This window comes from Neodiprion lecontei, chromosome 7 (genome assembly GCF_021901455.1).
Source record: "Neodiprion lecontei isolate iyNeoLeco1 chromosome 7, iyNeoLeco1.1, whole genome shotgun sequence".
NCBI lineage: Eukaryota > Metazoa > Arthropoda > Insecta > Hymenoptera > Diprionidae > Neodiprion > Neodiprion lecontei.
Genome location: NC_060266.1, coordinates 2,146,914 through 2,174,594, shown reverse-complemented (window position 1 = coordinate 2,174,594; position 27,681 = coordinate 2,146,914). Strand labels below are relative to the sequence as shown.

Genomic DNA, 27,681 nt, shown 5'->3' with positions numbered 1-27,681 from the left:
TGAGTCATATAGGCATGCATGCACGGGACTTCTTTTTTTTTTTTATTTCATAGAATTAATGCCGGACGAGTTTTCCCACTTTTAGAAGAGACCAACTCTCCAATCCGTTAGGAACTTGATCCGATACTGCTGCTGCTGCGATTTAGATTAAATCTTACGCGATTGGAACAGAGTCCAGAGTTCGTGTATTTTCATTTCGTATGAAACGAGTCCTCTCCATCTTCTCTTGAAAATTGCACAGCCCCAGCTTCGTTTTTTTTTTTTTTTTTTGTGTCAGAGATTTCATTACCTTTACTCACGCGGTCGAGTCAAGGATTTAGACTGTGACCTGAAGTGGGGAAAACTCTACGGGTCCGAACGTCAGGTGCATTCCGGATTTGGGACCCCTTCATTCGGTGCAGACACGTGTGCAGTTGGGACTTTTCTATTCATTTTCATGGTATTCCTGTTCGCTCGGACCCTTCGTAGTAGTTTGGTTTGCAAGTTACAATGATCGTTTGTCTACTCGCCACGCGTTCGACAGTCGTCACAATTTCGGACAGTTACTACGATACCTGACCTTCGCACCCCAGAGACACCTTGCTCTTAGCTATGGTTTGGATTGATTCCAGTTTGGAAATGAAGGAGTGCCGGAATGGTTTCTTTGGTTTATTATTCAATGGTTAAACAATTATTATTCATTTTCTGAGGGTTACATTCGTTGGAAAGTAGGAAACGTCATCGATAACGAGAATTTTTCGCGTTGTCAACTTATATTTCGCCCAGGGCGTAAGCCGAGGACCTCGCAGTTCGCAAGTAGTAGGATCCAGAATCAGTTTCAGTGGTTGGTGTACTACCGCCCATGTAGGTTGTGGTGGTAGAGCTGCAACGTCCGTATCTAAACCTCCTCCAGCTCTTGCAAAGCCGTCCCCAGAAGCCGACGTCACTGGTTATAGACTCGGCCATGTACTTGTAGGCTCGGGCATGCGAGCATGAACCGGCGGCGTCGACGATGCAGCCATTCTGACTGGATCCACCGTTAGGGTAGAAGTCGATATCACCAATAGCGTCGTCGATACCCAGCAAACCACCGTTGGTGTGGATAACCTGAACGTAGGCCGCGTCACCCTTAGCAACTCGGCTGCCTGAGCTCGAGAACCAGAAGTATGGAAGAGCCGGGTCGAGGGCTGCGAAAAATCGAATGGTTGGTAGGGGGTAAAGTACAAGCTGGGAGGGGGTGAAAAATGATGAAAAATTTTCAACCGTTGGTTACTGATTACGACAATGGCCGTTTTTTTGAGGTGTTATGGAACGTATATTACCAACCAAAAGTGAAAATGTCAAATAAGAGAATATTGAACACTTGTCGATGAGATAGAAATCTGAAAAGTTCAATCACAACCAAGTTAATAAGGTAATTTGTTTTCAATATCCTCACCGAGACTCACTTTTGATTGTCGATACACGTCCCGTCACACCGTAAGTGATAAGGATCGATCGTTGACTCTTACGTAATTAATGACATCGTTAACTCGGCTAGCTGATCTCTTCAAGTTTAGCACTTACCGATAACATAGCCGACCGTGTTCGTCGCCTGAAGAGCCGTGAGACCAGCAATGTGGCCGCCAAGGGAGTGGCCGATGACGATCAGCTCGGAAACGTCCATTCCCTTGGTCTCCAGGTAGTCAATCAGCTTTGCAACATATCCACCCACCATGTAGACGCGTCTTCTCGCGAACCCGTAAAGCTGCTTCGATATCTTCGACCAGTCGACGACGATGATGTTGTAGTCACCCTCGGACAGGTAGGCTGCGAGTGGAAGATATTTCGTTGAGTGCAGTCGCGTGTGAACGAGCTTCGTGAGCTTGCGTTAAAACATTGCGCCGGAAGTGGCGACATTCCGGCAACATTTCTTACCATCACGGATAAGGGTGCACGCTTCACTGTTTTTCGAGTTTACCCATCCGTGAGTTATGATGCGAGTTAGTTTGCTGGAGTTCCAATTGCTGCTGTCAAGCGTTTCATCGTCTCCGATGTAGATCTCCTGAGATGAGCTAGGGTTGTCCAACGTGTACAAATGGAAGAATACTTTTTCCGGTAGGAGAAGTTCCGTTTCTTCAAGGGTCTCATTGCTGCCAAGTTCGTCGGTTATTTCAACCAGGTTTCCATCCTCATCTTCCTCGTACCATGTATCTTCGTCCCAAACAACCTCTTCAGAATCATCTTCGTCGTCAAAGTCATCGGTGTCGGTGTCGGTGTCGCGGCGAACGATTCCCGATTGCACTGTAATTTGATGAAAAAAAAATAATCATCTTTCCTTTTTTGTTTCTTTCGATCAATTCATGTAGATATGTGTATTTATTTAATTACTACCAGATCAATAGACTTACCGAAGGCAACAGTGAGCAAAATTATTCCCAAAAGGGAAATAAGCTTCATGATTGAATATTATTTGCTCACAATCTTCCGGGTTCACGCAACTACTCAAGTGATGGTTGTACATCTCGTTCTGACTCTTTTATAGGATATTTCATCGCCTCATCAAAATTTCATTGTTAATTGCCGATTATCGATAAAGATAAAAGTAGAATATAATTTAAAAAAAACCTTGTCCGAGGTAAATCAAAATTGGTACGGAGATATCGCTCGTTGATTATCAATCATTATATACGTTTCCACTCTTTTTATCGTATTTACGCGCGACCAAAGTCTTTTTTTGAATTCTAGCAGAGCCATAAATATAAAAGTGTTCGGATGCTAGGCACCCGAATCATGTTCGCAATATTTTCACAATCTTACTCGATATGATCTGAGCTGTATAACTGTATACGCTCAATTGAAAGAAGAAGCTAGATAGCATCAATTTCAGTTTTTAAATCAATGATCAAATAAATAAATTAATAAATCCGTACACCGTATCATTAAATCACATCTTGCGTTGGATCTCTTTTTATTAATTTGGATTGCGATATTAAAGTATCTTTGTTCGATTACATCCTATGCGCTCATTCGTGGTTACAATAATCAAACTTTCACCCTGACATATTCAACTGTATGAATTCCGAAATCGTCAGTATGAAAAGACGAGGTTAAGAGCCACAAAAAATTAGATTTTCACACCAATAAAACGAAGGGCAAGACAGGAGTTTGTTTCCATTTCCTAAGCAATCTTTGCCCAGTGTTATAGCTGTCAAGATCGTTATCGTTTCTTCAAGTGGGCAAAAACTACCATGCACCACTGGGCAGGCGTAGATCCACTTTGCGACCCTATCGCACGGTGCGGAGCATGTCATTTTCCGTTCACTCACACCCTTCACGGTGTAGGGTCAAAGGGTAGTTCATTTCCACAATAATTTGAACCTCTCACATCGATTTTCACCAAGTACTTACATTTAGCATTCCATCAAACCACCTTCAGAAACGGGAATAATGGGAGAGTGTATACGTGGCTTACGATTCGTACATAAAAATACAAATAATTTATTTCTTTCACTGCGTGTGTGTACATTTGCGTTCATTTCAATAGGCAAAGAACAATAACGATAACACTAAGTCCAGTCATGTGGTTACTCAGTGTTTGGCAGTCTATATCACGCCCAGAGCGTAAGTCGAGGAACTTCCGGTCTCGAGGTAGTACGATCCTGATTTGGTTTCGGTGGTTGGAGTACTGCCACCCATGTAGGTCGTGGTGGTCGAGGTGCATCGTCCCTTTTTGAACATCTTCCAGCTCTCGCAGAGCCTTCCGTGGAACCCGACCTTGCTGACTATGGACTCGGCAAAGTACATCCAGGACCGAGCATGCGCGCATATTTTTACGGCGTCAAGGATGCATCCGTTCTGACTGGATCCACCGTTCGGATAAAAGTCGATGTCGCCAATTGCCTCCTCGAAGCCCAGCAAACCAGCGCTGGTGTGGATAACCTGAACGTAGGCCGCGTCATTACGACTAAGTCGATTCTCCGGGCCGGAGAACCAGAAGAATGGAAGAGCCGGATCGAGAGCTGAGGAAAATTTGGATTGTGGTCAGCTGATGCCATTCTTAAAGCCAGATCATGTTTCGGTCACCAATTAACGCTGGTGTTGCCTGTCTGCTTATCGTGATCATTACCGTTTGTTGATGACTGTCGCGTTAAATGGATGATATCGTTAGCTCAACTAGCTGATTTGATTCAAATTTATCACTTACCGATAACATAGCCGACTGTTTTCGTCGCGTGGCGAGCGGCAAGACCAGCAACGTGGCCTCCAAGCGAATGTCCGATCACGATTAGCTCCGTAACGTTCATTCCTTTTGTCTCAAGGTAGTCTATCATCTCAGCAATGTATTCACCCACCATGCAGACACGTCTTCTCGCAAATCCGTAAAGCCTGTAGGTAATCGTCGACCAGTCGACAAGAATGAGGTTGTAGTCACCCTCGGCCTGGTAGGCTGCAGGTATGGAAGACCAGTTTGTTTAGTTTATTCGCAAGCGAACGATTTTCAGCTTTCAGAGAACGTTGCTGAAATTTCAGTTACTCACCGTCACGAATCTTGGTACATATGATACTTTTGTAAGAATTTATCCATCCGTGAGTTATGATGCGAGTTGGCCTCTTAGAGTCCCAGTTACTGTTAGCGAGAGTATCGTCGTCTCCGATATAAATCTCCTGCGATGACTTCCGGTTTGCCTTGGTGTACAAATGGAAGAACACCCGTTCCGGTAGTATACTTTTCGTTTGCGTAAGGGACTCGTCGTCGTCTTCGTCGTCGGTTATCTCCCTCAAATTTCCATCCTCATCCTCCTGGTAAAAGCGATCGGTATCCGGTACGATGGTCGAGGTATCATCATCGTAAACTTCCCGGTGAACGACCCCCGGTTCAACTGTCGTTTCAGAAATTCAATCGCACGTTTTTAACCGACCAGATCATTTATTCATGTATGTTTATCAATTAATTACTCGTCATTCACTCACTTATTTATCAATACACTCACCGAAGGCAACCGTGAGCAAAACTATTCCCAGGAAAGTAATCAGCCTCATGATTACGTATCTTTGGAAGCGATTCCTCCTTGATCGGAATCCCCGGAAGACGATACGGCTTAGAAATAACTGTTGACTAGCAAGTTTTACCTCTTTTATATAGAAACGTTGAACGTTTCGTCGGTATCTAATGCTTGATTGCCCTTCATTGATAAAAAAAAAGAGAGAAAAATATTGAAATCCTGTAAAAATTGACAGCCGTTTAGAGATATCATTCGTCGATAAGGAGTAATTATTTATCTTTCTGTCCTTTTATCGGATTCACGCTTGATCAAACAACGGATGTCATTACTTTTTCAACCTTCCTCGCTTCTTCTTCGCCCTCATATTGCTGTGTCGTTCCAGCTATATACCGTTTTCGGAATCAGCAGGGTTTTCACTTTGCTCGTTATTTTGACAGAAAATTTCTTTTAATTCGATGCAATTTGACCGAAGTTGTTTGTTTTCATTATTTGGCTAATTTACGATAATAGAACGAAAGAAAAAACTTGCAAGAAGAAAGTAACAACAAACATTTCATATTACGTACCTTCTTTGACCCTGCAATTGTTGATCAACTTTGTTTACGAAACTTACTTTCCATCATTGCGTAAAATAAATGTTACACGCTTAGTTCAACGGTGTACTTTATTATCTATACTAATAGATTCCATCGAAACGATTACCGAACACACTAATACTTGCATGCTCGAAATTCCTCGACAGCATCTTATCTGAAAATAATCTCTTATCAAAGAAATTGTTTCGAATACCGGATTAAACGTGATCTGTTTAAGGATAAGACTATCCGTTGGTCCAAAAATACTCCGAGATATACGAAATACGAATCTCGAATTTTCGAACCTTTGTCCCGGTCATAATTCAATCAGTTGCTTATTCAAACTCGGAAATTAAAATTGAAAAAACCCAGAAGAAAATGCTTGGGAAAATTCGGTTTTCTCGAACTTTCTCAACTCAATTCTCTTCCCTTATTTCACTAAAATTTGACTCATTGATCACTTTTGTTCGACACGTTTTCTCGCCGGTTCCAATCCATTTTCGCAAAGCTGTTTTTAAATCGTCGATACAACTGTTCAAATATTTCTCATTTTATTTCGTGATTGTGAATGTTTCCAAGCTTATTGCTTCTGTGCACTCGCACGAACAAATTGTTGTTTAATATTGTACCAGTTGCGTTAAAATCTCGTTTATAAGTGTTCAGCTGTTTGCACAGATCTCGCAAATACCGTCACTCGTGTTTGTACAATTTTTCCAATTTTTTTTTATTTTTTTTTTTTCTAAACAAGCCGTCATCCGATGTCGGCGAATTATTCTGTCCATTTGAAGGTCACGACGATGAGTTTAATTGAGATTTTTGATGACGATGAGAGTTCAGTGCGAGTTTCATGATCAATAATAGAAAAAAGGCATATTCATATTACGGTGTTAATACGATATGACCGTCAGAACACAAATTCACACAATCAGTCATAATCATTCAAAGATTATCACACAATCAGACCAACGCAAGTATTGGTAATCATGATAAGCCCAAATAAGAACCGTTCGGCATGCTTAACAAATAATTTGGCCAAGGTTATTTTAATCGATGCTGCTTCATTCGCTCATTTATTAGTTAACTGAATATTTATTACTTCAAAAGAGGTCGCGTGCATTTTCGAAATCAGCAGATCACAGATCAGGTATCAGCCTGAACGAAGTTTTTGCCAAAAATTACGCAGAGCATTCGTGGATCGGAATCTCGAGAAAAAAAAAACTTGAATTTCATTGCATAACAATTATGTTTTGTTATCAACTCAATTAATTTTTATTTCATTTACACGTTTTTTAATTTTTACACTTGACTAGATGGTGAAGGAATAACTTCAGGATCGAGGAATCGTAAGGATATACATATCAAAGTATCAATAAATCGTAATACCAGGTTTAAATTGTTTCTTTGATTTTATTTATCACGTTCAAATTTCGATCAGTATCTAAAAATCGTTCAAGAATTCGTCGGGCGTACACAGAAGTCTGAACAAAGCGAAAAAACAAAAAAAAAAAGAACGTGTGCGATTGAACAAGAATTTTGTAACACAGGTTAAAAAATTTTTACCGACAAGTATGTAAATTGTTTCGAATTCTACGGAATGAATATCTTAAAATGAAAAACAGTGTCAAAATTCCAAGAATAACAATTCACCAAGTTTGACTGTTCGAAATTGTTTAAGAATAATTTATTATTCTTCCCATTTTGTGTATTAAAAAAAAAACAGATTATTTCGTTAATTTTCGGAGTGCGGAAAAAATACAATTAAACTTTTTCAACCCTCGATCAGGCAATTTTAAAGCCTGATTAATTTGTAAGCCGCCCGATTAATCCCGAAAGCTGCGTACCTACAGATTCGCTTTTACAAAATAACAGTTGGATAGTCAGAGTTGAAAAATAAATAACAGAGAAGTAAATTTTTCCTGAGGGATAATTAACCTCTGTAGAACGGCGATTTCTTATTTGTCCTGAGGAAGTGCTTGCCGGTCGAGTATGTGGCGAGCACACTTCCGCCCATGGTGCTTTTGGTCTTCAAACTGCATAGGCCGAGTCTGTACTTTAAGTAACTGCTGCATTCTCTCGCAACGAATTCATTCTCGTGAAGCGACTCGGCGAAGTACAAATAAGCCCGACTGTGAGCACAAGTGGCAAAAATGTCAGCGCCGCAGCCTCTTTGCTTCAATCCACCGTTTGGCCAATAATCGGCGTCACCCAGCTTTCCGTTGTAACCAAGACGTCCGGCGCTCGTGTGGATCACCTCCACGAACTCGGCGTCCTCCGAAGTCATCCTTGCTTCGGTGTTCGTAAAGTAGAACAGAGGACCGGCCGGGTCGAGAGCTGGAAATCAAGGAAACAAATTTGATTTAGATTTTGTGTCCGTTGCGGTGAATGTAATATTGACAGCACTAGATCTCGAATGAAAATTGGCGTCGTAAGGTTTTTTTGCAAAATTTAAATTTGACGAATTCAATAAGCTGTCAAAAACCCGATAACATTTGGCTTTCGATGAAAATTCATACTCGAAAGGTTGTTGAGAGTGGCTGGTGGCGAATCTGAGATCGGATTTGCAAAATGTAAAATGTCGAATACAACATGACGGTAAAAAAAATCTCTAAATATTCGAATTCTGGTAGAAATTAACAAGCAAAGATTTTTTAGTGTAATCGGTAACGAATCCAAGGTCAGACTTGCGAAATTTTTAATAATGGATCCAATACAGTATTTCAAAATGAATCAAATCGTCGTAACTTCACGTAATACGGTAACTCAGAGCTTTTAAATCGTTAATCACGAAGCTGAGTTTTTAGTTCAAAATTCGAACCGCATGTTAATATCTTCTGTTCCGTAAACTTGGGACCTGCAGTGCGAAAACGGGAAGTTCGATGACCGTCTCACTGGCAACCTAAAGCCGCTTGTTTTACTCCTGAAAGTTGTTAGCTACCAATAGATCGACGAAATCACGTCTTTTGGAAAATTTTCGAAACGAATTGTGCATAGTGGTAGTTTACCCATGAGATTCGAGACGTTGGAAGATGCCGATCGGCAGGCTTCACCACCGATATGAGCGCCAAGACTGTATCCAACGACGGTCAGCATACTCGTATCCAAGGATCCCGCTTCCTCGAGGTAGTCGATCATTTCTGCTACGTACATACCAACACTGACGATGTTTCTACGGGCGTAGATGTAGTTCCCGCTGGAATAGGTGCTCCAGTCTACGACGATGACGTTGTAGTCGCCGGTCTCGAGGTAGGCTGAAAGTATTCAGTCAAATCTTTCAATTAGACATAATTTTTGGAAGCAACGTCGAAACATCGTTAGACTTACGTAAGCCTGTGAAAAAAACAAAAACGTAGCTGAGCTGATCAAGTTGAATTAGATTAAAAGAGTCTTCTCTGATGTCGAGAAACAGATTAAAGTTACATATTCTTTCCCAAGAGAAGTCAAATTTAACTTTTAAAGGTTGAAAGGTTACTCTGTACTAATTTTTTTTTTACCATTCACTAATCGTCGTACTTTTTTACGATGATGAAAAAAAAAGGCGAAAAATTGTATCACGGTTTTAGAAAAAAATTTCAGACTCACGATGATCAGGAGAAGAGATTTTATTTTTTTTTAAATTAGATCAATCGTGTTAATCGTTGATTAAAAAACTTGGGACGTTGTATATTTTATTTTTTAGATTCATCGGTGATTATTTTGAACTTAAATCTAAATTTGGTTTCTCCATTCGATTCCGTAGCTCTCTCTCTCTCTCTCTCTCTCTGTCTCTCTCCCTCTTTTTCTTTCTCTTTGGATTTTGATTTTGATAAGGTTTATCTCACCGTCGCGAACCGTTGTGGGCATGTCGCTTTCGAAGGTGTTTTGCCATCCGTGGATAACAAAAATTGTTGGATTGCTAGCGTTGAAATTACTCGATGAAAGAGTATCGCTGTTGTTCACGTGCAATTCTACCGGCGTCGACTGATTGTCATAGGTGTAAAGATAGAACAAGACATCGGCGTCCAGCTCAGTCTCAGTGTGGTTCAAGTCTACCGGTTCTGTTGTTAGATCCACATCCTCTTGGGTTCCGTTTGGGTAGTAAACGTAAGTCCAATTGGCTTGTTCCGTGTCAGGAATGACGTTGAACACTGGAGTGCGGTTGAAAAAATTGAAATTGAAACTCTTTCGATACATTGCGGAAAACAATTGGGGACTAATGAGGCTTTTTAAAAAAAAATCAACTTTTTGTTGTAAGTACTGAGGTTTTATTAAATATGAAAGAAAATCTAGAATATTTTTAGTCTCTGGGTATTTTTTTACTGACAAATGACCCTGCTTCCTTTTTTTTTTAGGCGAAACAGATATTTAGCAGGTACGAATTTGAAAAAGAGATTAAAAAGGATAACCTGCTAAGTAAAATTATGTAAGAATTTCAAGAGTTTTGAGTAGAATTTCTTTGAATATAATCTTTGTTGGGGATTAAGGTTTATCAATTTTGATAACATGATGTTTAGACATTACTGTTTTCTTTTTTATTTGTTAAATCTCGAATTTTTGCGAACAGCGTATAGACTAATCATATTTTCTTTTTTTTTTCCTCGACTTGTCTGTTACTCACCAAAAGCAGCCAGGAGAAGGACGGCATTGCCAGTCTTCATTTTTTATCCTAGTTAGCAGAAGATTTTCCTCTTTCACGATGTTGAAATCTTTTTTAGAATCAAGGTCTCGGCAGATTCTGAATCGACTGACAACGATTTCGTCGGGTAATCGAATTTATTGACGCAAATCGGCGAATCGGCTGTGGACACAAGTGCGTTTGAGCAAACATGTCGACGAATATAGATTTTCGTAGAATGGATGAACCGGCAAGTGATAAAACCTTGCGCACGTGAAAAAATATTTCTGGTATATAATATGACTGATTAAAAACAAACTCAATTCGTTTTTAATTCCCTTCAAGCTATTTTGTACAGCTCAGAGATTTCTGGTTAAATATTTTTTACTTCATTTTAAGATCGTTTTTATTGAATCTACTCAACGTTGTTCAATTTTTTATTTTTATTTTTTTCTCTTGGATTACACAGTTGTTTCAATTGCGTCATATTCTCATTTGGGAACCTTTCGACTGTTTTCACAGGTTTTGCGAATGATGTTACTTAGGCTTGAATATTTTTGCTTTCTATTTTTAACCAAACAACATCGAATATCGGCGAATTCGTCCGCTGTGCGAAGATCACGGTAACTCGTGATAAATTCAAACTAACCGAAAATAGCTTATGTAGGGGTTCGATATTTGTCATACGACTGTAGCAGGATGGCGAGTATCGTCATCATTTAATATCACCGTTCTTAAAAAATTTCTATAAATCTGTGAACAGGAGTTATGTATTTCCATGCGATTTATCCGGGCGAGATGAATAAGTGGAATCAATCAAAAGAAGACGTTTAAAAAAAATTTAAATGAATCTTAAAATTTTTAATAAAAAAGGACCTTGCCTCTCTCTCTCTCTCTCTCTCTCTTTGTTTTTTCTAATCTTTCAAAAATTAAATCTATTTACTATTCTTTGTCGAGTTGATCGTTTCGCAGTGAAAATATTGGGGCTAGTTTCGAAATTGAGGATAGTGCGTATACTTACGATAATGTTTAAAAATTTACATTCTCATACAAAACTCGTTTGAAAATCACATCGGTCACATAAATGCAAGCATTCGAAGATGCGATAATTTCAGAAGTTTACTTCCAATGCTGAGAACGCTTGTCAGATAATCGCGCCAAGATGTTGTAAATCGGTTTGCAACTACTTGACTCGCTGATTAGATTGCCAACTAGATAATCACTTTGGCAACTTCTCTGCGATGAGTTTGAAATCACCGAAACGTATTGTTTTCAAATCAAATCGAGCGCGAGAGAAATTTGGTGGATACGTTGGCCAAAAATTGCGAGGAACAGTGTAAGAACTAAAAATGTTTATTCACGTAAGCGCCAGTTGTTTTACGTTTGCTTACAAATTTATTGTATTTTTATTTTTAATGTCGGAATTTGAGCCCATTTTTTCTTGTTAAACAAGAATAGGCAAGGAACAAGGAATCGTAAGGATATTCGATGAATCGATGAATCAGAAATCCAGGTTGAAATTTTTTTCTTCCATTTTATTCAACGTGTTTAAATTTCGATCAATCGATTCGGTTTTAGTCGGAAGAACGTCACCTCAAGATAGAGAATATCAGTTTGGAAACTTGATAATTTCACCTAACAAAGTTAAACTTTCATAAAACCGTGTGAAAAAGAAGATTATTTTACAATTTCCCCAATTGAAAATACATAACATCAAATTCCCTCGATATAATTCCGCTTCCTCGATCCCCGATCACGTAATTCTTTCATCCCAGACTTTAAACCGGTCAATTGGTCGTCAAGAGTGGTGTAAAAATCAGTTCACCAAACATGGCAACGAATATCTATCCGATCGAAACTTAAATAATAGTCAAAATGATCGTCAACCTCTGGCAAACGGGGCTGCAGAATTTGTCGTTAGGTAAAAGGTGCCGTTTACTGTTTTGTCCAGGGTGGATCCGCCCATTATTGAAGAGCTTGCGGAGTTGCAAGCTTCGGCCTCGTATTCGGAGTAGCTTTCGCAGGCGTAGGAAGTGTAGGTGTTGTTACTCTGGATGATCGACTCGGCGAAGTACAAGTAAGAACGCGAGTGGGCGCACATTGCGAAAATATCAAGGCCGCATCCTCGCTGAAACCAACCGCCGTTCGGCCAATAATCCACGTCGCCAAGTTCTCCGTTGTAACCAAGACGCCCGGCGCTCGTGTGAATCACCTCGACGAATTCGGCGTCCGTTGGTTTCAAACGTGCGAACGTGTCCACCATGTAAAAAAGCGGACCGGCAGGATCCATGCCTGAAAATTGGGAGATATTTTTTTTCAAGGAGTCAACTGCACGGATTTTTACTGTAAAAATATAGCGTTGGTAAAATTAACGAAAGGAGCTATTTGTTAGATTGACGTAAAAAAATATTCCACAGATATCCGCGTCAGAGTTTTTTTTTTTTTTTTTCACAGCGTTTCGCGAGTCGAACGTTCTTTTAACGCTGATTTTCGAAATCGGCTAACCCATTAAAAACAAATTATTGTAAGTATTCATGTTTATTTTACACCACATCTGTTACAATCGAATGTCGTCGATTGTTTTTTTTTTCGTTTCCTTCTTTTTTGTCAATCAAAATTATATTTAAAACTGTAGGGAAAATCGTTTCGAATCGTTTGTTTAATCTAGAATCTTGACGCTGAGGTGAATTGATTTCATCCTTGATTGACACGATTTTGTCAAAACAGGATTGCCATAACTTACAAATTGGTATTTTATGTTATTTTCTTATGTCGTGGCGAATCGTGGTTGAAGTAATTCCAAAACTTCCGAATCTTTAAAATCAATGACGACTTTCGAATTGTTTGAAACGTGCAATTCCCCCTCCCCCCCCCCTTGTTTTTGCTGCATCTTTTTTTTTTGACATTCAAAGTGATTGAAATAGCGTTAAAAAAAAAAATGTTCGCCCGTCCGTTTGCACGAATTACAAAAGTCAAATCACCTCCACCTTTCAGATCGATATCATCAAGTTGATATTGATATTTGTGAAAAATTAGACATGAATATTTAATATCATATTAAAAATAGTATTCCGTCACCGTCTAACAGTAGCCATCAAAAACTGACCTGATCGAAATCAGCACAAGTATTTTTAAATTCGTTCAATCTTTATCATTCAACGAATTGTGGTCGACTTTCAATAATCGTTCTCGAAATCGTTTCTTCGTCTCGTTTCTTTTCTCTCTCTCTTATCTCTTCACAAATTTTCGTATGGTTCGTATCGTCAATATTAACAATAATTACCAACAACTGCGCCTACGGTGTTGCTCGCCGATCTTCCCGCCACGCCGGAAATGTGAGCTCCGAGAGAATGTCCAGCGATTATCATGTCTTCCACGCTGGATCCCATCGCCTCCAAGAAGTCGATCATCAGCCCTATGTATTCCCCAATCGTCACGATCTTTGTGCGGGCGGTAACGTAGTCCGAAAGCGCGACAGCGCTCCAATCCACAACGATAACGTTGTAATCGCCAACAGCGAGGTATGCTAACGATCATAGTTAATTTATACTTCTTGTCAAATTTTCTTCAAAGCTTCGTCGATATTCAATCGTATCTACATTACGACGATTATTCGTAAAGCGTCGATAATTTGCAAATATTACAAAATTAAATAGAAATGATATTGAATTCTTGAAAAAAAAAAATAAAAAAATACCGACTTCTAAGATTATTTCAACTTTCTGTTCCTCTCAATATTTTTTTCTTTTTCTTTTTCTTTGTTTTGGCTCTCTCTCTCTCTCTCTCTCTGCGTACTCACCATCACGGATCGACGTGCAGACTTGGTCTGCCTTTGAATTTTGCCACCCGTGGACCACGAAGCGTGTCGGATTGCTGGCGTTGAAATTGCTTTCGGAAAGGGTCGAGGTGTCGAGAAGGTACAACTCCTCCTCTGTCTCCGGGTTCGAATTCGTGTAGAGGTTGAATGTAACCTCTTCCTTCAGCTCGCTCAGGGTGCTAGCCGAATCCTCCGGCGATTGGCTCAAGTCGATTATTTCCACAGTGCCGTTTGGGTATACAACGTAATTCCAGCTGCTTTGCTCGGTGTATCGGATCGTGTTGAACGCTGAATTGATAGCAAAATAATCACGAACCGATAAGATTTCAGACGAAAATATCGTTCCAAAGATTGGTAAAAATTGGCGAAAATTACCGAGTAATGACCAAAGTTCCGTTAAGAATTTATCGAGATTTTTCAAAGTCTAATTAGATCGTTTAAAACCTTACAAAAGCCTCTTCGCATCTTCGATAAATCCTACAGTGAAATTTTTGTAAAAGTTACGTGTGAAATCATTTCAAGTTCGTCAAGTAAAACGCAATCATTGACGTCCCGGAATTGATTGACAGGATTTCAGTTATTAATTTCCTCGAATTGCGAGGGTTTAATTTTTTTGATAACTACAAACAAGACTCAGATTCTGGTTTAAATTATTTTTACCGATCACTACGTATTTTATTTCGCAATTTTTAACGATCATTTCCATTATACGATTACCGAAAATAGCCAGGAGCAGAAACGCGTCGCTCGTCTTCATTGCGCCGATCCGTTTTTCAAAGCAAGAGTGACAAAAATTCCTTTTCCATTTAACGGAGAAACAGAATCAAAACTCTTCGCCACGCCGCGTTAGCCGAATGAAAGTGTCGATCCCGTCGGTTGGATCGATTTTATACGGATCACGTGAATCGCGAATTTTTGCCAATTAATTTTTTTGCAGTAGATACGTCAAAGTACGAGTTTAGTGAATTTGATTAGATATTAATTACACAATAACTGCAGCAAATGAAATCTACGATTTCGATAAGCACATAAGACTAATTTTCTGTACCGTCAGATAAGTACCCATTCCAAGTGAGGTTTGAAGTATCTTCCTCCCTATTTTGCCATGTATCAATTGTGATCGATTTATAATTTATATCGTTGTCAAACCGAACAATTATCCGCGTGATTATAAATATCCCCAATATGAATCCATTATACTTGTACTCTGTGAAATTTTTGGTGAAATTTTTTTCATCGTTTCGTTTTTTGTTTAATTATTTCTTGTTCTCCGATGAGATTAAATTAGAGATAAAAGGAACAGTACTAATAAAAGGCGTGACTCCAGATGCCTTTGAATGATTTCGTGATTTTTTCTTTTTGGCACTTTTTGTCCTTTTTCTATTATATATGTATATATATCTGATATCTGATAATATGTCGAGGCAAAGTGAAAATGAGCTTTGAAAGTATTCTTTCTTACCTGACGGACGGGGGGGGGGGGGGGGGGGGGGGGGAATTATCGTAATTTAAAACAAGAACGGTATAATTGTAAGTAGGTAATATATTTGGAAAAGCGATATCGAGTGTTGAAAAATCGTTTGAATATCCTTCCATGCGGGGATTTCCTCGGTTTTACGTGTTTCACTGCAGGTGGAAAAATTCCTCCGTCATCGTCATCGTCATCGGATCGAAGCGCCTGCGTGAGAGTCGGGATAGTTGCTGCGGATAGGGAAAGAGATGGGGAAAGAGGTAAATAGGGAGAGAAAGAGAGAGCCTCGAAAATGTCGAGGGGGTGGTTCGGGGCGTTTTGCCGGGGTGTTAGGGGGGCGAAGAGGCCGGGGGTGCCGGCAGCCGAGGGAACACCAACCTCCATCGATTTGCCCGTCAGCCGCCATCTTGCCACCCCCCCATAGCCCGCTTCGGCTTTGCTGATACTACTACTACTACTACTAATACTACTTTCGCCACCGCCACGATCACCACTATTTCAACGTGCGTACCTACGTATACCCCATAGGTATACCAATACCGTCGCCTCTGCTACCCTCGTCTAACAGCCCCCCCTCCCCCTCCCCCCCACACACACCTTCGCTCAACCGGTAGACATTTTGAAAAACGATTCACCCCGTGACAACGCCGTCATCGGTTTTTTAACATTATTATTATTTTTTTTTTCCTCACTCTTAGACGTCTCTCCGTTTTTCGCTTGCTTCGATTTACGAAAAAAAATCGTCATTTTTCCGTCTTAATCTCGTGTACTGTTATTTCATTCCGCTGTGCATGTATTTCTATCGTACCTACTTTTTTCATAAGTTTGAGAAATAAGAATCAGCGGTTTTGTTACGAATGTTACGATTCTTCTTTCTTCTCTTTCTTATTTATGTGAGGAAATTTCAACTTTATTCTATATTGTACGTATGTTTGGAGAAGATGTTGAGGTTTGGATCGCGTAATGTCAGATTTGTTCGCAAACGGGCGTGCGCGGTGTACAGAAAATACCACTTTCATCTTGAGGTGTTAAAAAAATAGTCTTTTCCGTACTCCGCGCATACGCATTCACAGACTCTCACCGTACCGTGAGAAAAACGGTTACTTTGTGTGGAGATACGTTGAAAACTCGATATTATAGCTAGGAAAAATAAGTAAAAAAGGACAATTGTAACCCTGAGATCTTTTAGACCGTTTGAAATACCGTTTCAAAATTTATTCTCTCATTCATACAATTCTCCTATTTCTGTAATTCTTCCTCCCTACTTTCTCGCATATAGAAATCGTATATGAAAAAAAAAAAAAAAAAACACCATCGAAATCAATTCTATGATCCTACAGCCTGAGAGAAGGAAGAAAGAAAAAAAAAAGAAAAACACGAAAGAAAATGAAAAGCCAAAGCATTCCGGTTTCCATCTTCACCTGTTCCTCTTTCCCACCGCGAAAGAATCGCGATAATACTTATCGCGAATTTTCCAACTACCTGTGCGTTCGCGATTCCGTGTAAACCGGGTCCCATTAAGAGAGACGTCGGGGGAAGTGGGAAGGGTCGAAGGGGCGAAGGGGGAGGAGATCTACGCTTCCTGTGCCCTGTCCCTGTATTGCCTGGATGATGACCACCGATGCTACGTATCTCGCAGTTTATCAAAAGCGAAAAAGCCGTCTGTTTATACGACGATCCTCCGCGGCGTCACAGGATGATCATATACCTACATGTATGTACCTACCGAACGTCCCTCAACCCGGAGTACAACAAACTGCTGTCAACCCTATCTTGGTGGTCCTGAAATTATGTTACACCAGTAAACCCCCCCCCCCCCCCCCCCCCCCCCTCTAGAAATTACACCCGTTCACGCAAGTGAAAAAATAAAAAAATCTGAAAAATATTAGGTCTAAATTTCATTTTAATTTTCTCATCAGCTTCTTTTTTTTCAAACATACTTTCGAATGTAATTTCTTTGGCATTCGTCTGCCTTTCGATAAATTTTTATTTAGAATTTTCCGAGCGCAACGATTTTATTACTTGTCAGATTCACTGACAATTATACAGCAAATAATTCTTTTTTTAAGACATGTTCAAAATCGTGAAGTTTCTTTTTCTTTTTTGGTTTCTCTCTAGATATCCTTGTTTTATTTCTCTTCGTTCTCCTTCTTCTTCTTTTGTTTCAATTTTTTTTTTTTTTTTTTTAAATAAAATTGAAACATCCTCAAATCGAATACATATATAAACACAATTTTTATTTCAGAGCAAAAGTTGCATAATTTGCGTTATCATACGCACGCTGTTATTACGCACAAATGTGTAGGCATACGATGTCCAGTTACGTACCAACGCGGTTTGGGATGCCGGACGAGAATCGTCCCGCGTTCGTGTCCCTGACACTCAGAAGGACCATCAGTTATAGAGATTGCCGTACAGGCTCTCCCGATATAGACATGGGGCGGAGGGAGCTAAGCGGGACTCAAAGTATGCGGAGGGGTGGAGAAAGGGTGAATTTTTACCACCACGGTGTTTAAAACTTTTTTTAAATCATTTTTATTGTATTCTTCGGTCAATTTTCTAGGCACTTAATAAGTTCTCCTTCTACATCATGATGATCTTCTAAAGACTTTGTCTCATTTTAATTTCACTCTCTTTATGGTTTATAAAAATACATTCTCGTCAATATGCCCAATTTCGATGGAGTTTCACATGTCAATTTTTTTTTTTTTTACACGTATACATGGAATATAATACGAGAAACTTGATGATGGGAGTGAAAAATAGAACTTGACATTTGAATCGGATGGTTCAAAACAGAAGTCAAGTTATTTTTAAGTTTTCCTCTTTTTACGAAGAATTGTAATTTTGGGAGAGGGCGGAAGAAACTGTTGAATGATCGTAGAATCGAAAAAAAATCAAAAATTTATCACAATACGTGATCACATGAAATGATTAGTATTTTGCTTCCCGTTCCTCTTCACGATAACTGGAGTACCTGCATTTCTATCCAAATTGAAAACAAAAGCAAAAATAAACTTGACGCGCGAAAATGTCTTGTTGGAATTTATTATTCTTGGCGTTGCAGTCGAAGAATATTTTTCGTTTTTCTCCATTCGCTCGATAATTTCTCATCAATTTTCCGCTACCACCTAAAGTATTCTCAAATTTTGCTCACCCACTTTTCATTCTCTTTATCTTACACGAGGATATTTTCCTACGCGTAGGACGGATAATAATGCGGTACATAAACGGGTTGCGGAAAGGAGCGGGCGGCGGCGGCGGCGGTGGCGGGAGGGAGGGGTGGGTGGTGGTGAGAAACCCATGCAGTGGATACACCTCGACGTTGGCATATTCTCTCTATTCTGGAGGACATTCAGCCCCGGTAATGTGCCGCAGCACCGAGTCGTTTGGAAGGTCCGAATTGCTGGTCGAGACCCACCTGCCTTCACGAGTTTTGGCTTTTGGCGTTAAGAGAGAGAGAGAGAGAGAGAGAGGGGACGAAATAGAGAGCGTTAGGAAGGGATGAGAAAAGGAGGTGGACGGGGGGAGTTTGAGCCCCTGAAAACCCCTCGAATCCTCCATGTCGTCCTACGACCCGAACCACCGCCGGACAAACCTCTATAAATTCCCTCAGGATTTTTCTTTCCTCCACTTGCCTTAATTAAAGCCGTCCCTTAGCGCTTCCCGGCCTTCCACCCTCTCTCTAGATTCTCTACCGCTCGTATATTCGCTCTCTCTCTCTCTCTCTCTGCTTTGTCTCTCTCCCAAAATTCACGCGCTTACGTGTGTTTCCAGGGTGTGGGTGTTTGTTCGCTGTGCATCCCCCCCCCCCCACCCCCCCAACCCCCAACCCCTCCACCTCTCGGTTCGAAACTCTATTACACAGGTATAGACAGAAACCACCAACTCCAACTCGAATCCAAACTCCGAACATAAAGCAGGCTACCAATTTTCATTCCAAAAAGTAGAGCCGGTCTAATCGGATTTTTTTTTTTTTTTTTTCTATTTTACCAAAAGTGGTCAAATCAAGATTTGTTTTTTCAATTCAAAGAAATTTCATCTGGGGTTACATAAATGTGAGAAGTATCTGGGCGTAACGATAATTTCTATACTCAACTATATTATCAACAAAATATTTCGTTCGCCGTGTTTTGTATTTTAAAAAATTTCTACTTATTTATTTATTTATTTTTTTCTGACGAAAACCAACGGAATTCCAAATCCGATTCATTCTATAACCGATTTCTTCACTGACGATCTGGCAATGAAAAGTATTGACAATTCTGTTCGATATAAACGACACATGCTTGCAATATACAGAATTTGATAAAAATGTATAAAATATCACGTGGCCATCGGTTTGTAACGGGTGATTGAAATTATTGTTCACAGTTATTAAACTTTGTTTTTATTTCGCGGGGTAGAAATCATTCTTATTCTTCAACTTCCGTGCAGCTCTGAGCTTTCGCCATTGTACTTCACCTCTGTCTTTACATTAGTCGCAATAGAGCTTTGTGGTATTTTGCGAGGGTGTGGCTTACGATCGTATCCTGTTTTGCCCTGCGCCGCATCTACGTCCCCCCTCCCTCATCCCGGCCGTTCACTCTTCTATCTCTCTTCCGCATCCGCGTGATGCGGGTGGAGCAGCAATGTGGGAAACTATAATAATCCGGATGCCGAGGCAACGGAAGAACTCAACGGCAGGAAATTCCGCATAAGAAAATGAATAAAGAGATAAACGATTATACAAGCTCTGTTTTTCTTCTCATAAGCCTCTAATGTCGTTCGATTTTGTTGTCTTGTTTTTCGCGAAAGCGCAGAAGGAAAGATTGACATCGATAAAAGAGAAAACGAGAGACAAGATTTTTTTTTGTCCGTTGATTGAATAATTAGTGGGTAGTATGACTGACGATACGCGGTTTGAGTTGATTGCAAGCTCGACGGGACTTGGGAGACACGGAGAGGATGGATGGTCAAACAGAGAGGGGGAGAAGTGAGAAGGAGGGAGAGAAACAGGGGAGATAATTAATAGACGGCGTCAGTCGAGTCTAAACAGATGGATAGATCGAGACTAATTAGAAAAACGAAGAAGCGAGGCTGATGAAGAGCCGAAGTAGAGAAAGAGGGAGAGTAAAAAATGACAGTAGCACTCAGGAGTGTAAACATAATTAGAAAGGCGTCGTGGTGGAATCGAGAGAGAGAGAGAGAGAGAGAAAGGGAGAGAGAGAGACCTCAGAGTCGGGAATATAAAGGGTTGCGATACGAAGAAAAAGGGGGCTCGTTGTTTGAGGACACACGATCCGCCTTATCCACAAACCCTGCACATGCATGGAGAAACAACAAACGCGAGCGAGCCCGCGAAAAGGAAGAGGAACGAAGATGAAAAAGGGAGGTATCGGGTAAAGAGACGAGGAGGAGAAAGAGGATGAGAAGGTTGGGACACTCAGTGGTCAACGCTAATGGTCTCTGTAAAAACTGTTTGCCCTTCCTCGGGTCGCGCCCAAGTTGGTTGACCTCGTCGACTCGGTTATTCATATCACTAGCCATTCGTGTCACCTTCCCAGATGATCCGGCCTCGTGAATACTCCCGAAAACCGGAACCGAAGGAGCATCAAGACGTACATTTCAAGGCCTGCAGCGTGTCATCACTGGCAGTGATCGTCGCTAATTAAAGACCAACGAGCAGCAGACTATTCGGCACTCCACTTGTGGCACGACACGGTAATACAGTGTCCACGGTATCGATAACGGACGGCCGATACCGTTCGATACGGGATCTGGACACGGTGATCAGCTGTTGCATTCACGCCACACCCGTGGAGCTCCGTTCTGTTCAAGCACTAAACTGACGCAATGATGCTCACGTGGTGCCTAAACGGTCTCACGCGATTACCACCCTGCCACACTGTGACAGGAGAGTTTTCTTATTGCTCAATCCAAAAGGAAATTGGCTGGATATTCAGTATGTCATAGTACATGTCGTACCGATGAAAAGTTCTCATGGACACAAGTACCAAAAATTAGTAGTTTCTGAGATACGGACTTCGGAAGGAAGGAGTCCAGATTTTTTTATATCTATGGATTACGTGATTTTCATGAATTATGAAGCTTCAAGGGGACTTGAAATCGAAAAAATCGCTCAAAATACTTCACGGTCGATTCTCAAAGATAGGCAGGAACCTGTGAGTGATTCCATCGATGCATCGATTCCATCCATGAACTCGCTGGTTTACCGGAAGGATATGCGACGTCGGATTTCGCGTGTAAAACGAAACCCTCCGACTCTTGCAATAATCGACTTGTCCTGTTTTTCACAACAGATTTTAAAAATTAAGTTTAGTCAGTGAACCTGACGAACACGGCAGTGTGAAGAAATGAATACCTGAAGATTCTATTCGTCGGAAAGGTTTGGCGCATATATGAATAATGAATGAATCGGAATCCCCAAGCCGACGCGAAAGGTCGGAGGTTTAACGAGGGTGAGGAAAAAGAATCCGGTAATCCGGTTTCACGATTGAAAATCGATTCGACGATGATGTATATACGATATATATATATATATATATATACAAATGCACAACAGCAAAAGACGAGCTCTGGAGGTGATCAGAAGTGGGAGGAAAGTGAGTGCAGTTTTGTGTACCTACCTGCGTGGGTGTTTGAAAAAAAAAAAAAGACAAGAGCAAAAAAAAAAAAAAGAGCAGTGAACGCGGACGGGATCATAGGGGAAAAACTGGGAAAATCTAGAGCCTGTGGAAGGAGGCGGGAGGTAAAAGGCGGGGTGACATACCTTCACCCCGGAAGCTTAAACGCGGAGCAGGCTACTACGCTATGCCATGTGCCGGTTGGAAATATGAATGAAACGAGGAGCTACTGTTTGTCCCTCTTTTCGTTCTTGGCAAACCCCCCGGCCGTCAGTTCGCGTGCGCCGTGACAAAAAACGTACTATCCCAACGACCACGTGGAGTGGTAAGAGACCACCTCTTTCTCGCTTTTTCAACCTGCTCGATCACTCGTTCTCTCTCACTCACTCTCTCTTTCTCTCTCTGTCTCTCTCTCTCTCTCTCTCTCTCTGCTCAGCATATAACGAACCGCGTGTGCCAACACGTGCAGTTTGTATTCCGACAATCCGCAACATTCCTGTCGTAATTCACACCACTTGTTTCGGCGCAATTGCAAATGACTACTTTTCGTATACTTAGGTAGGAATTATCGGGGCTTCGGAAGTGGAAACACCTTGAACGGAGTTCTCTTTTTATTGTTGTGCTCTTGTTTGTTCAGAGGTAAGTGACGTTCGTAATCAATCTACGTTGGACAAGTATTGGGCAAAGCGGTGATAAGTAGTTCTGTGACAATCGTTAATAAGCTGGCAAACCCATTGACCAAGTTAGAATCTCACGAAAACCGTGTCGCTCCGTTCTGAAGACTGTGAGATAGTGTTCTTGTCCCTAATACCGTATGTCATATCACGCTCAACTATCACGATCATGGCCGATGATCGATGGATCCTAACCGAGTTCGGAAGGCCTGCGGAGCCTTGATCCGTATTGCTATAAAACTGTTTTGGTCATCGGTCACGATCAGTTTCTCTTCGGGACAAGCGAATCACCTGCCATAGAAGCGTGCTTTTTGTTCCCACGAATTTTCAGGGGACAACAACAATGACTGTTTTCCATTTTCGATACTCCGGGTGTCGTGCACCTCGGTTGCGTAGGCGGCTAGGAACGGTGAGCTAGGATTGGGCAGCAGCCTGGGCGATCCATACGAAAACGAAGCGAAACGACGGAGGGCGGTTAACGAGGGGGTCGCAGGTAGGGGTTGGTTAGTAGTGTGCACGGATATTCACGCCAGGTCTCGGTGTGAGGGTAGAGTGGATGCCTTGGTTAGCTGGTGTGGGTGGTTACTATTAGAAGGGGTGGTCTTAGGCGGTCGGTTGGAGGACCGAGAGGGTTGAAAAGGGTGACGCTGGGGGATGGCGGTGAACTAAGCGAGGATAAAGGAGGGACGCGGGCAGGCAGGGAAGCGGGAAGAGGGACAGACGCGGAGAAGTGCCGAGGACGATCAATAAGGAACCACCGAACACCAGCCGCGCTCTGCCCTGGTGGGGGTCTTACCAGAACCTCAAGCCGGCGGGGCCTCCGCTGCTTAGAGACCGCGACCCTCGTGGAGGGGCGCGATCCCGGCTGTCGAAAGAAAGAACCGAGAAAATTTCCTGCGACGTAAATGGGGCGCAGAGGTGGCGGGGGTCCCGAGTCCCGAGGGTGAAGGCAGCCTCTGGCTATCCCTGCTACGGACTTTTCCCCGGTATACTCCCCTGCACGTTGGGAAACAGGGACCCGGGGTAACTCGGCGTCCGCTTTTTAACTCATCCTCCTCTCACTCAGCCTTCCCGCAGCAACACCCGTCGCTCGATTTAACGCTCCCGCTATCTAATCTTTAATCCCTCACTCTTCTCTCTCGTTTCGATCGTTTTTCCTTATTTAGTTACTTTATTCGGGTATCTGTACCGCATACAGGATAACACTGACGAGGAAGAAGAGATTATAATTATTTTCACTATTGAAACGATTCTCTTGCCATTCGGTTTCATGATCCTGGTAGTCTGATCAATCGCTGCTTAGATCTGTTTGGACTAGTCGTTACAATCGTAGAATCATTTCAATTTTTCACTATGCGGTACAAAGAGAAAAATATATTTATTCAAGGTACGATAGTATCGATCATTTTTGACAACTTATCCTGACCTTAAATCAAAGCTGAGGACAACTTTACAATGTTTTTTCTTCGGTTTATCGAAGCATCGTAGAGAAATATTTGTCGTATAATAATGACAACGATTTTATCACAGTACAAATTCATGGTTCAAAACTGCGTATCCTGAACTAGCAATTCAATCGTGCACAGTTCGCAATTAGATCCATTGTCTCTTCATTCCGCAAGTCGAATCATTCCATTCCTCCACAATCCTATGCTAAGCCAAAAACATGGCGTAATCACGGTTGTCTATGAGTCCTCAGCCTTGGATTCATGGCTTGGCCTCACCCAAGCCCCGATAGTCGTAACCATTTTTCATCAATTACCTTGATCCGCAATCAAGATTCAGGACAACGTGCATGATATTTTATTTCATCGTACTGTCTCACGACAGAAAAGTTTTATCGTTACAAAAACAGTGTCTTTTTTTTTCTTCAAAGATCAAACTCGTGGCTCAAGACAACGAACCATGTCGAAATCCTTTGCCTGCTCGTTCCATACTCGTGAAATCGCTAATTCATTTCTGATTAGTAGAAATCCAAGCGTTCGGAAACAACGATTCGAACAAAGAGAAGGATGTAAGTCAGCGTCGAGTCTCAAACCCGGTATCCTCTTCTTCGTCCGTCCATCGACTCGACTCCCGCGTCCTTTTACAATCCAACGTGATCGAACCAGGGTTCGAGATAACGGTCTTCTTTTCGAACCTCTCCGCGAGGGTCCCTCGGTAGCTGTTGTCAGACATATTGGTACTGGTTCTTGAGGCGTTGGGCGAGGTAGGTAGGTAGGTAGCTTTCCTGGGGGTGATGAGGGGGTGTGAGTGGCGGTTGGCTCTATTGATCTGTAAGACTACCACCGTACATACTGACTGCCTGCCTGCCTACCCACCTAACTCCTAACTCTCTCCGCCGCTCCCTCTCGCTTCTATTCTCTTCTCTCTCCCATCGTCCCTCCGCCGCCACCCTTAGCGCCGGCTTAGTAAGGACTGCCCCACCCCTAAGACCCTGGTCCGCGACCACCGATAGTCGACCATCCTGCATTTTCATCCATTCCCGATTCTCTCAACGCCTTTTCACTTTTTCCCGATACTTTTCCTACGCTGTACGGTACGTTTTTATCGCGCTACCGCTAACGCGAAATCGACTTGGCACCGTTACTCGCTTCCTGCCTGTTGCGCACCGAAGAATCAAGGACGGAATTTTTTCCCCGCAATATTTGCAGAAAGCCGGGTAGCCCGATCTTCAACGGGATAAAAAACGGAAATAGCTCCGTGTACATTTGTTCGATCAAATCTCTCACTGTATGTCCTTCGCAGCTCGAAAAGATCGAGACTATCGCTATCCGATCGTTGCCTTATCACTGTCGATGGTAATTACAATTTAATCACGGGAAGTGATTCGTCATACATTGATACGGAACGATTGCAACGATCAGGCTACATCCCGCGGATTCAATTGGCGCTCACGTTTCTACAAGTGTATCGATAATATGGTCAATTGTTTCGAAATGGATATTAAAAGTAATCCCGTCGTTGGTATATTCCGCTTATCTTGTATTGACCTATTATTTGCAGATTAGAAAATGCGAGAAAAGTCATAGCAGCTCGATTTTCACCTGAAATTACATAATTTCAGTGTTTATGAAATCGATGATAGGTATAACATTAAGCGTAATAATTTTCAATATATAATCTCAGGAGGAAATTCCCTCAGTGAAATAAACGATACTGTTCATTCGTTTTCGAGAAAAATGTCGAGAAACAGTATATTAGATTTATTTTTAATTTATTTTTTTTTCAACCTGAAGAAACTACAAGAAAATTTGGTTCTCCAAACATCGCTTAGCTTTCGGGAAAAACAACAACTGAGGAAATACAAGAGAATAAGGGAAAGCGTAAAAGCATTCTTCCATCTGTCAGCCACCCCAACACCTCGATTTTGATTTTCGTCCTGTGCAGAACAGTTCGAATTTATGGCGCAGGATATGGACACCCAGAAGAGTAAGCGAGAGGGTGAAACCCGTAGAGAAAGATAGGAACCTCGGTGTTAATCCCTCTCTCTCTCTCCGGGTCTTCGGCTCCTTCCATCCCCACGTGCCCGTATACGGCGAGGTCGTCATGATAGGGGGAAATTTTTCTTAGCTACCCCTTGCGTCGGTCGGTCCCAGCTTGCGGCACCCGCCCACCATTTCCCGGGCTTCCAACACCCATGCAAAACACACCCTTACAAAGGTATTCGGTCCGGCTTACCGTCAAAACGCAAACTCAAACACCCCCTACCCCCTCCCCCCCCCCACATACACGCACACACACACACACACACAGACACGTACGTCGCGTGGTGGAGAAAACAGAGGGATGAGAATGCGGGACGTGAGATTAAATTCTAACGCCACCCTCGCTGCCGCCGCCCAGGCATTTTTCTTACCTCGCCCTACGTCGAGGGCGAAGAAGAGAAGGAGGGGGTGAAATGGGAACAAGAGAGAAAAGCGACTCACGTGTGTCGGAATACACGTACGTACATACGTGGCCAAATTAATACTCGAGCGTAAACTATCTCCCTCCTTCTCTCGCTTCTATGCCTCGGCTTCTCCTTCCTCCTTCTTCTCCTACAGCACACCCTTTGCTGGTACATAAGGTATACACACACACACATTTATATACATATATCGTATAACAAACACGTACGGGAAACTGGAGAGACGATTAAGGATGTGTGGAGAGGCGGAGAGGAGAGAGAGAGCGAATTGTGCTCGGAACCACACCGACCATACCTCCCCCCCCCCCCCCCCCCCCTCCTCAACCCCCTTGGAGATACGTACAGGGGGTGGATTTCTAGCCGCCATTATTTAGCGTGCTTAGGAGGAAACTCCGGCGGCCAATTTCCCCCGTTCTTCTTGTCCGCCTCTTCCAACCCTTCCGTACACCCTGAAAGCCACCCCCTACCGCCCACCACCCACCACCCCCTCGGCTTACCGCCCGCTCTGCCTCGATCCAGCCCTCGCCTCGACGATCATGCAGCAAGGAAATTCGCTGTAAGGAAGGAACGAGAACGATCCGCGACGTCGCCTCGCATACACGCTGCTTCCATTCCACGATCAATAGCTCGTGTTATTTGCCCCCCTTTTTCTTCGCCCCTTAATTCTGCATACGCCATAGGATATTACCACACGCGACGGATTCGTACGATTCTTAAATCTGTTTAATTTGTTATATCGTACGAGATTTTCATTCGCGTTACGTTTATTTTCAGATTTCAGAAACGATGGACGAATCGGATCACATGGCCTATGATCTATGGCGTATTCCATTGTTTGTGTACACCTCTTGCTTACACTTGGCGCTTAGGCGGATGCATCGAAAACTCTCATATAATGTGAGTATAGTGTATCCATGTTTCGTTGCCTTATCGCGACCGTTGATTATCATTATTATTATCATTATCATAATGTCATTAGGCGCGATATATTTCGATTAGATAACGTGTTATACTGCACCGAGCGTGGAAAAAAAAGATGAATAAAAATCTTGA

At 42.0% G+C, this 27,681-nt stretch overlaps 5 protein-coding genes across 5 annotated transcripts in view; 1 reads left to right on the top strand and 4 right to left on the bottom strand.

The window, feature by feature from the left end:
- The window catches only part of LOC124295275, a 57,926-nt gene that overhangs the window by 1,852 nt on the left and 28,393 nt on the right, over positions 1–27,681 (top strand). The window contains exon 3 of the mRNA XM_046744712.1: positions 27,403–27,525. Coding sequence (XP_046600668.1) covers positions 27,440–27,525 — 86 coding nt within the window. The 5' untranslated portion in view covers positions 27,403–27,439. The remainder of the gene's footprint in view (positions 1–27,402; positions 27,526–27,681) is intronic.
- LOC107220766 (pancreatic triacylglycerol lipase) lies at positions 636–2,499 on the bottom strand. The gene is made up of 4 exons (XM_015659489.2): positions 2,370–2,499; positions 1,897–2,262; positions 1,546–1,788; positions 636–1,166 (listed from the first exon to the last, which is right to left on the bottom strand). Exons 1-4 carry the CDS (start codon positions 2,416–2,418, stop codon positions 751–753), a joined length of 1,074 nt encoding a protein of 357 aa, XP_015514975.1. The 5' UTR covers positions 2,419–2,499; the 3' UTR covers positions 636–750.
- On the bottom strand, positions 3,449–5,072 carry LOC107220767 (pancreatic triacylglycerol lipase). Its single transcript, XM_015659490.2, has 4 exons — positions 4,953–5,072; positions 4,500–4,841; positions 4,166–4,408; positions 3,449–3,980 (listed from the first exon to the last, which is right to left on the bottom strand). The coding sequence occupies exons 1-4, from the start codon at positions 4,999–5,001 to the stop codon at positions 3,565–3,567; spliced, it is 1,050 nt and encodes a 349-aa protein (XP_015514976.2). The 5' UTR covers positions 5,002–5,072; the 3' UTR covers positions 3,449–3,564.
- Positions 6,927–10,264, bottom strand: LOC107220762 (pancreatic triacylglycerol lipase). The gene is made up of 4 exons (XM_015659484.2): positions 10,134–10,264; positions 9,358–9,663; positions 8,542–8,787; positions 6,927–7,870 (listed from the first exon to the last, which is right to left on the bottom strand). Exons 1-4 carry the CDS (start codon positions 10,171–10,173, stop codon positions 7,467–7,469), a joined length of 996 nt encoding a protein of 331 aa, XP_015514970.2. The 5' UTR covers positions 10,174–10,264; the 3' UTR covers positions 6,927–7,466.
- LOC107220761 (pancreatic triacylglycerol lipase) lies at positions 11,645–14,821 on the bottom strand. Its single transcript, XM_015659483.2, has 4 exons — positions 14,665–14,821; positions 13,930–14,235; positions 13,414–13,656; positions 11,645–12,422 (listed from the first exon to the last, which is right to left on the bottom strand). The coding sequence occupies exons 1-4, from the start codon at positions 14,702–14,704 to the stop codon at positions 12,013–12,015; spliced, it is 999 nt and encodes a 332-aa protein (XP_015514969.1). The 5' UTR covers positions 14,705–14,821; the 3' UTR covers positions 11,645–12,012.